Consider the following 12,385-nt stretch of genomic DNA (forward strand, 5'->3'; position numbering starts at 1 on the left):
TCTGCGGGCTAGATGATTTTTTTTTCTTTTAGTTTGTCCAAAAGTTTCTTTCTCGACACACACACACACTTATACCAGTGGAAAGGAAATATACCGTACAACAAAGATGACGACGACGACGAAAAATAAACTTATCGATTTAAACGTCAACGGTATACTGATTTTTTTAACATGAAACATGAAACAGTAAAAAAAAAATGTATTTCCAAAATGAAAAAAAAAAATTTTCCATTCATCATCATCATAGACACACAGAAACAGTGATTGATACACCGGTTATATGACACACCAATACTATTCAAATATTCCATTTAATAAAATTTTCATGACAATTTTATTTTTCATTATTATTGCATGAAATTCGCAATTGAAATTGACAATTCTACATTGTTTACACAATAATAAAAAAAAATGACAATGATGATGAATTGTTGTTTTGTTTTGTTTTGTTTATTTCTTTGCATCTTTGTTTTCTCGTTTGTTTCTTTTTTTTCTTCTTTCACATGTCTATGTCAGAATAATGATTGTTTTATTTTTGGATCTATAACAGTAGATTGGCAGGTATTTATGGATGTTATTAGTTTTGAAAATCACATCATCCCCATCCATTCATCATTGGCATGAGTGTGTGAATTTTTGATATTGGCCTCGAATAAAAAAAAAATTGTAACAACAAACTTGAAATTGAAATCAAAAAAAAAAAAAAAAATGAACGATAATAACATCAGATGATGATGAAAACTATACACTGAATAGAAGAAGAAAAAAAAAATTCAATTCAATGACGATTTTTTTTTTTGATGATCAATAATGATAAACTCGAAAATAACAACAACAACAACACAAACAAATAAAATCTATTTCCGATCAAAAAAAAAAATGAAAACTTTTCTGTCATCCAATAAAGACCAATGACCTAAAGGCCATATTTATCGATTGGGAAAAAATTTTTTTTTTTTATAGCTATTAATAGCCAACAACAACAACAATAAACACACAATGTCGTTTCTCTTTTGCCTTTTTCTTTTTGTTTATAAATAATATAATAATAATGTAATGATGATAATTCAATGATGATGACGATACAAAGATCCGTAAATAATGATTGAAAATCGAAACAAATCGATTAATGAATGGAATGGGTATTGCTACCAATGGCGTCAAGTGTATACCTTTACTGGTGATAGTTAGGTTAGTTGGTTGATTGGAATGAAAGAGAGAAAGTATCCACTTTTTATGACAAATAATCAGATTTAGTGAGAGAAAAAAAAACAATTGAACAGTTTTTTTTTTAAATTTTTATTTCGCTTGACCGCTATACCCAATGCTGATTATGATGGTCATGTGAAATTTTTATTTTATTTTCATTGTTTTCATCATCTCTCTTTCGCATGTCATGTTTATCTGTTACGTTCATTAGGTTGGTTGGTTGGTTGTACATCATCATCATCATCGTTCATTTTTTTTTCAAGTACATGATGCGAACAACGCCAAAGAAAAGGAGAAAAAAAAATTTTCACAACACACACACGCACAAAAACTTACACATTAAAAATGAAAACTATTTGAATGATTGAACATGGAATGCAATATCTGATTTCGCTATTATTATTATTATTTTGGACTTTTTTTTTTCATCCATCATCATCATCATATATTGTTGTTGTCCAATATGTGTTTGTTTGTGATGCTATTTTTATGTATTCACAAACAAAGAAACCGAATAGTAACAACAAGTGTGATTCAATTCTCTATTATTATGTGTTGCTAAAATCATCATCATTTTTTTTTTGTTGCACATAAATAAAGCCAGTGTATGTATATATACATACATTGCTTGTATTTTTGTATTTATTTTATATACACGATTTATATATGTTTGTATATTAAAGATTTAACTTTTTCTTGTCCAGTTAGTCGTCCATTCAGTTAGTCAGCCAGTGTGTGTCGATTATCGATATGATCACAACCACCACTATCAACCACTGTCCAATGATGACATAAATTTTTTATTTTTATTTTCATGTTAAACAAACATTGTGTGCCTTCATCAATATATATATAATATATACTGTTTGACCTGACCTAGCATCGATTCTTCTTCATTTTTATTTATTTATTTATTTATTTGATGATGCTGATAAGAATAGAAAAAAAAATTGAGTTGAATGTCTTGAAATTGCGATTTTTTATTTTATTTTGAAATTTTTTGTTTTTGTTTGTTTGTTTACCTCATAAAATAATTATATTTGTAGTGTATTGATAAACGTTTTTTTTCCATTTGGTGTGTCAAGCCAATCAATTTTATTTTAGCATGCATTCATTCATCCAAAGAAAAAACAAAAAACAAAAATAAAGCAACAAGGAAATAGAAGAATAATAATAGGACACATAAAACACAAAATAGAAGGAAAGGAAAAGCAAATTTGAAAATTTCATCAATTTCATCGTTTTTTTTGTTGCATTATTTAAAAATTTGAAAGTAAAATTCAATCAATTTTTTCATGTTGATTTTGTTTTTGTTCTGATTCAATTTGAATAGAATCCGTTATTGTGTGGACGGCGGTGGTGGTGGTGGTGGCGGTGCCTGTGCTGATGATTGTTGCTGTTGTGTGGGTGGTGCTGGCTGTTGCTGCTGCTGATGTACGACCGGTATATTCATACCGGCGATATTGTCAACATTCAATGAGCCTTGACCTTGGTTGGCCATTTTTGCCGTACTTGTTTGTTGTTCAACAGTTATTGTACTACTTGTACCAGATGAACCAACATTACTCATTGGCATTGTTGTTGTTGTTGCTGATGGTTGTTGAACAGCTGCCGAAGGAAATTGTGGTGGAACTAGATTCAAAGCCGGTGATAAACTTTGATTACTAATAGCAATCGGCACACTACGTCCAGCTGTATCATCAGTAATCTGCAATGGTTTACGTGGTGCTTGTATACTAAGTATACCATCAGCCGATAATGTTGATGTTACCGATTCTGGTTCAACATCAGCTGGTAAAAGATATTTTCGTGAAAATTGTCTCGATACATAACCATAATTATCTGCTTTATCTTCATGTTTACCAGTAACAATAACAGCATTATCGACCATTTTAACAGATATTTCTTCCGGATTAAAATGTGACACATCAACCATGATCTGATATTTATCATTGGCTGGAATCAGATCACCGACCATTTGGCCACCACCGACACCAGCAACAGCATTTCCTTGTTGTAAATTTCCAACACCACCAGTTCGTCCACCACCATATGCCTGATCTAATGTATGCATTTGACTTGGCACTATCGGTGAATGTGGTGCAATCAATGGACTTCTCGGAGCACTGTCCATAAATCGATCCAAATATAATGAAAAAAAACAAAGTGGCAACAAATTAGAAAAAAAATAATGATTAATTAATTTAAATGAATCGATCAAATGAACTATTTGGCCATCCAAAACACACAAACACACTTACCCAAGTGGACGACGACGAACAAAATAATTGGATGGAAAAAAATCCTCTTCAGTCAATGTTGAACCAAAATGTGTATCGAAAAATGAACGTTCCGATGTCCAAAATGAATCCCAAAATGGATCACCAGTAAGTGGACGAAAATATCGGGACATTTCTATTTTTTGATTTGATTGGATTCTGATATTTTTTTTATCGTATCGTATTATGCAAACGCACGCAAATTCAATCTATCAAATCTATTTATCTGGTGCGTTTGTGTGTGTGTGTGTGTGTGTGTTTGTTATACAAAATCAATTGATATAAACAACCACGACGACGATAAACACACTATACTAGTCTTATGACAGATTCTGATATTTTTTTTTCTTAGTTTAGTTTTTTTTTGCTGATGTTTCTATCATCGACAAATGAACAAAAAAAACATTCAAAGTTAATCTACTAGAATATTCTTTTTAGAAAACAAATAAGAATAAGAAAAGTAAAACTTCATCAACAACATAATAATAATAATGATGATGATGATGATTAGTATAGTGGTATTAAAATCTTTCGTATTTCAAAGTTATTTACAGAATCCGCGAATCATCATCATCATCATCATCGACAGCAACAACAACAACAACAACAACAACGAACGCTATCAACAATGATAGTGATTTTTTTCTTTGATATTTTGTTTTTTGTTGTTGTTGTTGTTGTTGTTTGTTTTTGCATTCTAGTTTCTTCATTCATTTATTCTACATTCAAACACACGAACACACACACACACACACACAACGACAAACATTGCCTGGTTCATATTATTTCAAACAAAATTTTTTCGGTTATATTGCGCTAGTGATGGAAACGAGAAAAATTTTCATTTTATTTATTTTGAAAAAAAACAAATTTTTCAATTCTTTAAATAGTTTGTGATTAGTGTGTGCGTGTAATGAATTCAATGAATTGATGCCAAAACAAGATGATGATGATGATGATGAAAATTGAGGGCGTTGTCGGTTTTGTTTTTTTTTTTTTTTTGGCTGTTTAATTTTACAATGAATTTTTTTTTCTTCTTCTCCACTGATTACATCCATGGATATACGACTATTGTTTCACACATGTTGATGATGTTGCGATTTTCATATGGAATTTTAATGGATAAAAAATACGAAAAAGAATGCTACCTCCTCCATCTTTTCTCTCTTTCCTTCCCCCACACACACACATTTAAACGATAACGCCATCTCGAGGAATAATGATTTTGCAACATGATAATTTTGAGGAGGAAAAAAAATTCTTCCATCCACTTATGATGACATTAATAAAAAAAAAATCTTGATGAATAATGAATGAATGAATGATGATGATTACGATTTGCAATCAAACTGTGTGAATGTGTTGGTGACAAAAAAATCGAGTGGAAAAAAAATTTTTTTTTTTTGGCAATCGTGTGTGAATCATATTTTTTTTTTTTGGATAATGAGATGATTTCTTTTTTCTTTTTTACGGAATTGACATCAAAGAAGAATCTAGTCTTGTGATTCCGAAAACATTTATAGAACAGCCACAATGACAGTCATCAATAAATTATACATTTTTTTTATTGTTGTTGTTGTTGTCGACAATGTTATCCATGCATTCATTTTCCACTTTCTTACATTTCCAATAAATAAACTGAATTTGATTTTTGATTTCAAAAATTCGATTATCTATATCTATATTTATTTTATGTTTCAATGAAATCTACAATTACAGGAATGTAGTGAAATGAAAAGAAAAAAAATTTTCAGAAACTAACAGTAATCATGTAGCAATACACAGGTATTAATAGAGAGAGAGATAGAGAGGAATTAATGGATAAAAAGTGAATGAAATTGATTGAAGAAATAATTAGAAAAAAAAATTTAAATAATAACGAAAAATCAAAACAATAACAAGAAATGAGCAAACATCAATGATCATCAACAATAATATAAATCAATAACAGTTTGTTGACATTTTCACGTTCATAGAAAAAATTGAAAGATCAATAACTTCATCATACTGCAGTGAACAAACAAGTGAATTTTTTTTCTGTTTTACAAATATTTTTTTCGCTGAATAATCGATCGATCGATTGATTTTTATTTGAAAATAAATATCCGTAACATTCGTCCAAAATCAAATGTAACATAGAAAATTGCCGATTTTTGATGATCATCAACGGCCACATGTGTCAACGAATCTAATTGATTTTGATTCGATAATATTGTATCGATCAATATCTCATGATTTGATGATGTTGCTTCGGATTTTGGAAATTCTTTTGGACTTGCCACCGATATTGTATGCCAATGTTGGCCATAACGTTCATTCAATGTTTCAGTGATTAGATCACTTAATTCAACTAATGAACTTGCTTGTTTATTATGTATGATTGTTGTTACAATTTTTGTTATATCTCTCAACATATGTTGTCCCATTAATGAATCGATTACTGTTGGTGATTTTGATGCAGCTCTTCTCATTATGTTTCGTTGTACACTTTCCACACTAATTGACGGTATTGATCTTGAAGCTTTTTTTCCACCCCATTGTTGTTGATGATGATGTTTTCCAGAAAATAACAAAAAAAAGAAAACAAAATGAAATGAAAAAAAAATCAATCAGCTATTAAGTATTGAAATTCAAATTACAAAAATAGTAACTAACCTCAACGTTTTTTAAAAAATTTTGTTTTTGTTTTTTTTTTTTGGTTTATATTCAATTCTTAATTTGTTTTTGTTTTTGTTTTGGCAAAAATTCACAATTTTCCCTTACCCTTGCTTAATTGATCCTTTGAATTGGATGATGATGATGATGATGATGATGAGGCATTATTAGTGGTTGATGCTTTTCGATTAGTACGGCTTGATTTTTTTGTTCGTTGTTTTTCAATTTTATTATGACTTTCTTTTTTATGATTCAATGATTTGAATGATTTCGATGATTTCGGTGATGATGATGATGATGATGATGATGATTTTTTCGATAAATGACTCGATACAATACGTATTCGTTCACTTGGATCCACTAATAAATGTCGGCCATTATTTTTCAATACAATTTTTGCATTACTACCAACAATTGAATGTTTTTTCAACAATAATAATGCTTTCGATACTTCATTACGACGCATTTGTTTCATTTGATCGGTCATTTGATCAGAATCATCATCCGATGATGATGAGGTTACCGTTGTAGATGATTGTTGTAGACCATTTACAATCGTTATGATTGACAGTAATAATGTTATTAATAAAAATAATCTTATCATTTTGGTCCAAATAGTGATGACCAGTGATGATTGTGGTTGATAAATTTTCAACATTTTTTTCTGTTTGAATGAATTACTTGAACAAAAATGATGACAAAAATGGATGTTTTTTTTTCGGGGGAGATCTGATTAGATAATTTTTTTTTATAAATGAAGATTTCACACAGTTAAATCAACACTTTGCTTTAGGAAATGAAATCAAACGAAAAAAAAATTACAAAGTTTATTTATTTTGGCTATTAAAAAAAATAAAAATAAAAATTTAACGAATGTAAAAAACAAACAAAATGATGATGGATGAAAAAAATTGTTTTCTTCACATTTTTTCTTGTTTCGTTTCTTCTTCATAAATGGTGAAATGGAAATTGAATTTTTAATGTGTCTCTGTGTGTTTGTGTGTCCACCAAAATGGTATGAATTAAAATGAAATGAATGTCGAGTTATATGACGATTCATATGGTTGATGGTTTCGATTTTGATATCTCAAACGTACGGTCTGAAGTGGATTTTTTTTCCCATCTTATAACCATCATCATTCCATCAAGACAAAGAAATCGTGATGATCATTATTATTGTGGTGAGTAAGTGAATAACCCAAAATGGATTGAGATTGAGAGAAAGCAAAAGCGAGAGAGGTAAAAAGAGAGAGAGAGAGTTATTATGGAGAGACAATATTGGCATCATCATCATCATCATCATCATTATCATTATTTTCTTTTATTGAAATTGAAAAAAAACGACCAAATTACGTTGTTTTTTTTCTTCTTTCTAATTTGAATGTGTGGTGACTTTCTCTCTTGATCTCTTTCCATTTATATTTTGATTTTTGGACCATTTTGGGCGACACAGGCATACAACACAAAAGATGAATTTCTTGATTTTTTTCAAATTTTGATTCATCATCGATTGTGTCATCTCTTCTTTTATTATTATTATTATTATTATTTCTCTTCATCGATTTTCATCCATCTATTTTGATCCAAATGTTGAATTTACAATCGTTGTTTTTCTCTTTTTTATTTTTGATCGTTGTCTTTTTTTTTGTTGATCAAATCCTGGTCAATTATAATCATTATTAACGGATTCAAAACCGACGAAAAATAAACTCGAACCTAAATGATAATGATAATTTAGCTTATTATCATTAATATTTTGGCTACAGAAACAAAAAACAAAAAAAAAAAATCTGAAAATACTTTCAGGGCAGACCATTATCAAATCAATAAAGATCATCATTAATGATGATTATGATTATCATCATCATCATCATTTTCTTCATTTCATTGATAAAGATAGAAAACGATGATGATTTTTATCGAAATCAAAAGCCAATGCCAAAACCTGAAACAACAAAAAAAAATTGTGAGCTTTTTTTTCTCCAAGTTACAATCACCCTTCTTCTGTAAGTCACAACAACAACAACAACAACCATTGAATTCATTAACTTATTTTGCTAATTTCTTATTAATTTATTCATATTTTTTTTTACTTTCACGATTTAAACGGATTCGTTCGTTTGTCCATGAAAGGACCTCATGTTTGGAAATGGGACAAAAGGTTGAAACTTTTATATAGAAGGAAAAAAAATGGTAAGCAAAAAAAAAACTGGCTGGTTTATTACCTAATTTTATTTCATGGGCCTCATTGATTGGCATGTTGTTTTGGTTTGCATCTTCAATGAAAATTGTTTCATATTAATTAATGTTTAGTACAAGATTGTTTTTTTTTTTGAGCTGAAGAAAATACGAAAACCATTTTTGTTAGCTGGCTATTTTGGCAAAGAAAAAAAAATAAATAATTTTTTTTTTAGTTCATGATGGATTAGCGATATGATCATCCAAAATGGTTGGATGGATGTATCAAAGTAAAAATTTTGAAAATGACAATTTTTTTTCTCGTTATTGCTGCTGCCGCTATTAATGATGATGATGATCCCGGCAGTAGATATGGCAGTGATTATGCCAAGAAAAAATGGTATCAAATTAAAAGGAAATTTTTTTTTTTTTTTTAGATGACCAACTCTATAGTCTAATCTGTTTGTTTGTGAGTGGAGATAAGTTTGTTTGATTTTTTTTTTTTTTTTGCTATATTCATCTTCAATCTCCATGTCCATTTTGTTGTTATTACACAAGGAAACGGATTTCATTTCCTATTGCAAATTGAAAATCCATTTTTTTCTGATAGACAAACAAACAAACAAATAAATAATAAACGGATAGTGAATGATGATGATGACGGATAATGATAATGATGGTTTGATTTCCGTTTCGTTTTTATTTTCATCCAATCGACGATGGTCCGAATCATTTATTTATTGAAAATTTTTTCGAAATTAAAATCAGAATTGAATGATGAATATTTATTTTTAACACTTTGAAAACATCAAATAAAAATTGATATCAAACTATAAAACTGGCACATTATCATCACCAAAATGATGATAACAATGATTATTTCCCATATGAAATCCATTCATTCATTCACATTCAGAATGTGATTGTTAAACTCATCATCATCATCATAATAATAATGATGGTGATAATGGACACAGATGACCATTATTATTATTATCAACGACACAATATGATGATGACTTTTGATTTTTTTGTTTGTTTGTTTTTTTCCATAGGAATAAACATTTGATTCAATTCAATTCAGTAGCTGAAAAAAAATATTTTTGGTTGTTGTTATTTAAAATGTAAAAAGATTTTTTTTTTATTCAAATTAAAGTGGATTGTGTGTGTGTGTCCAGTTTGGGACCACTTTTCATCATCATCATCACAATAAACTCTGAAAAGAAAAAGATAGATTGGAAAATAATGATTCTCAAAAAAAAAAGAAAAAATCGTTGAAAATCTGGTCAGATCGATTGAATAAGATAATGGAAATGGAAATTGTAATAAAAAGATAATTTAGTCTCAATAATCGCGTATTGTGGTAATCATCATCGTCGGTTTTTGTGTTTTTTTTTCATCGGAAAAAAAGTTCTTATCAATAAGAAGCATTCGAAATTGATCTGATTGATTATATATTAAATTGATTGATGTATATAGTACCATGCAAAAAAAAACAATCGAAAACTAATAAGAATATAAAAAGAAACGAATAATCCCGAAAATCTTCCATCTTTTTTTTGATAAACAAACAAAGTGAAATTAGAAATAATCTAGAAAAAAAAAGATAAAGATAGATATTCGTTTTTTTTGGTCTTTTTTTTCTTGTCATTTATTTATTTTTTTTTGTGTTGTCGTTTAAACACAAACACTTTTTTTCGAAACCAGAAAGATAGATGGCGATACCTGCATAACCTGCATACACGATTCATGCTAAATTCATCCAGTCTGTCTGTGTGTTGTTGTTGTTTTTTTTATGTTTCTGGTTGAAGAAAAACAAAAACAACGAACAAACGAAAAAAAAAACATATCGAGTCGTCGTAGATGTTGATGTTTATCCTTGAATGCTTCTCGTCCTTTGAAATGATCTTTTTTTCTCTCTTTCTCTCTATCTTTTTCTTTCGGTGTTTTTGTTTGTGTTCGTTGATATGATCGGTATATATGCCCGTTATCGTTTCGTTTCAAGTAATAACCTATCATTATCTTTCAGGATCAGATTTCAAATCTGGATTTGTTTCCCATTCATTTGATTCTGTGTGTTTTTGATATCGAAAAATCGAGAACAAATCAATTTGGTGTGATTCTTCGAAATCTTATTCTCCTCACGATAATTGATTCATAGTGTTTTGTGTTTTTTTTTCGGTCTTAAAAGAATTTCGTGGGAAAAAAAAATGTCATTGTGGATCGGTTGTACGGCCAGTACGGCAACCAAATTATTATCATCACCATATATGAAAAATGTAACACGAATTACAAGCACACCGTTTATTACGAAAAAGGTTTGTTTTCATTCGAATGAAACGATTTTTGTATGTAATTTAACGTTCATGTTTTATTATATTCATCCAGACTTTACAATCAGATAATCAATCAATTCGTTCATTCTATAATGAAGCTGAAACGAAAAAATATTTTACCCGAGCCCAATATGGTGGTCGTCATATGGTAACAGTATTACCCGGTGATGGTATTGGACCAGAAATGGTTCGTTATGTACGGGAAATGTTTAAGTAAGTGGTTTTTATTTGAACTTGAAAACAAACAAAAAAAATTTCATTCATTTTTTTGTTTGTTTGTCTTTGTTGCACAGAGTTGGCGGTTTCCCTGTTGATTTTGAAGAAGTTCAACTTGATTCACATAATGAAGATCCAGAAAATATGATCGAAGCAATCACATCAATTTTACGTAATGGTGCAGCAATCAAAGGAAATATTGAAACACGTGAACATTCAAAATATTTCTTATCACGTAATGTTGAATTAAGATTACGATTAAATTTATTCGTAAATGTTGTACATTGTAAATCAAATCCCGGTATTAAAACACGCCATAAGGATATTGATATTGTATTGATAAGACAAAATACTGAAGGTGAATATTCGTGTTTAGAACATGAAAGTGTTGATGGTGTTGTTGAAAGTTTGAAGATTGTAACCAGAGAAAAAACTGAACAAGTTGCACGTTATGCATTCGATTATGCACGTTCACATAATCGGAAAAAATTGACTTGCGTACATAAGGCTAATATTATGAAAATGGCCGATGGTTTATTCTTGAAAGTTTGTACCGAAATTGCTAAAGAATATCCGGATATTGAATTCAATAATATGATCATTGACAATTGTTCAATGCAGGTTTGTAACAATTTATTATTATTAGCATCACTTACCTAAAATTGATGTTGCTTGTTTATTGTAGTTGGTATCGAATCCAAATCAATTCGATGTACTATTGTTGCCGAATCTATATGGAAATATATTGACAAATATTGCTTGTGGTTTAGTTGGTGGCCCAGGCATCACATCTGGACGAAATTATGGTCCTACACATGCCGTTTTTGAAACAGTATGTTGTTGTTGTTGTTGTTGTTGTCATATTGTACAAAATAATATTTTGAATTCCACTAAATGATTTTTTTTCAAAATAGGGCACACGTAATACTGGTAAAAAAGTAGCTGGTAAAAACGTAGCCAATCCTATTGCTATGTTGAATGCGTCTGTTGATCTATTGGATTATCTTCAATTAAAATCATATGCCGATATTGTACGTGATGCTATTTATAAAGCTATTAATATAGAAAAATTACATACATTAGATATGGGTGGTAATGCAACAACAAGTGATGTTGTTAATTTTATCATCGATGATGTTAGTTCGCAAACAAAAATTAAAGCCTATCAAGCACAGGCTTAATGGATTGTTGATGGATTATTATCATCGTCAGATTTAAAATCATTCAGTAATAAAAAAAAAGAGAAAGAAAAAAAAAGATAAAAACTAATCACAAACAAATCAAATTTGCAATATTGGAAATTATTTATATCTTTCTTTTTTTTCAATCAATCAATCGAAAAAAATGTTCAAATCAAATTCACTTTTGATCCAAATACAAACACCATACACACCACACACACAGAAAATTTTGTTGTACAAAACACAAGTTTCTGGTACAATTATCATCATTATATATGCTAAAAATGCATATATTAGAATTAAATAAAATGAAAAAAAAGAAAGAAAAAAC

The 12,385-nt window shown here is 29.3% G+C and overlaps 3 protein-coding genes across 6 annotated transcripts; 1 reads left to right on the forward strand and 2 right to left on the reverse strand.

The window, feature by feature from the left end:
- Positions 1-2,169: 2,169 nt before the first annotated feature.
- Positions 2,170-3,953, reverse strand: LOC124497578 (uncharacterized). The gene is made up of 2 exons (XM_047061248.2): positions 3,471-3,953; positions 2,170-3,335 (listed from the first exon to the last, which is right to left on the reverse strand). Exons 1-2 carry the CDS (start codon positions 3,620-3,622, stop codon positions 2,549-2,551), a joined length of 939 nt encoding a protein of 312 aa, XP_046917204.1. The 5' UTR covers positions 3,623-3,953; the 3' UTR covers positions 2,170-2,548.
- Positions 3,954-5,136: 1,183 nt separating this feature from the next.
- Positions 5,137-11,859, reverse strand: LOC124497589 (uncharacterized). Of its 3 annotated transcripts, XM_075731222.1 has the most exons (5): positions 11,530-11,670; positions 8,369-8,515; positions 7,032-8,088; positions 6,252-6,930; positions 5,274-6,009 (listed from the first exon to the last, which is right to left on the reverse strand). In XM_075731222.1, the coding sequence occupies exons 4-5, from the start codon at positions 6,799-6,801 to the stop codon at positions 5,576-5,578; spliced, it is 984 nt and encodes a 327-aa protein (XP_075587337.1). In that variant the 5' UTR covers positions 6,802-6,930; positions 7,032-8,088; positions 8,369-8,515; positions 11,530-11,670; the 3' UTR covers positions 5,274-5,575. The 3 variants fall into 3 exon arrangements, with proteins under 3 accessions (XP_075587338.1, XP_075587337.1, XP_075587336.1); XM_075731221.1 differs by having other exon boundaries at positions 6,252-8,088; XM_075731223.1 differs by lacking the exon at positions 8,369-8,515 and having other exon boundaries at positions 5,137-6,009; positions 6,252-8,088; positions 11,530-11,859.
- Idh3g (Isocitrate dehydrogenase (NAD(+)) 3 non-catalytic subunit gamma) lies at positions 10,139-12,384 on the forward strand. 2 transcript variants are annotated; one of them, XM_047061238.2, is made up of 6 exons: positions 10,139-10,295; positions 10,351-10,639; positions 10,710-10,870; positions 10,951-11,494; positions 11,559-11,705; positions 11,788-12,384. In XM_047061238.2, the coding sequence occupies exons 2-6, from the start codon at positions 10,532-10,534 to the stop codon at positions 12,052-12,054; spliced, it is 1,227 nt and encodes a 408-aa protein (XP_046917194.1). In that variant the 5' UTR covers positions 10,139-10,295; positions 10,351-10,531; the 3' UTR covers positions 12,055-12,384. The 2 variants fall into 2 exon arrangements, with proteins under 2 accessions (XP_046917194.1, XP_046917187.1); XM_047061231.2 differs by having other exon boundaries at positions 10,227-10,639.
- Position 12,385: the final 1 nt, after the last annotated feature.

Source organism: Dermatophagoides farinae, chromosome 5 (assembly GCF_024713945.1).
Source record: "Dermatophagoides farinae isolate YC_2012a chromosome 5, ASM2471394v1, whole genome shotgun sequence".
Lineage (NCBI taxonomy): Eukaryota > Metazoa > Arthropoda > Arachnida > Sarcoptiformes > Pyroglyphidae > Dermatophagoides > Dermatophagoides farinae.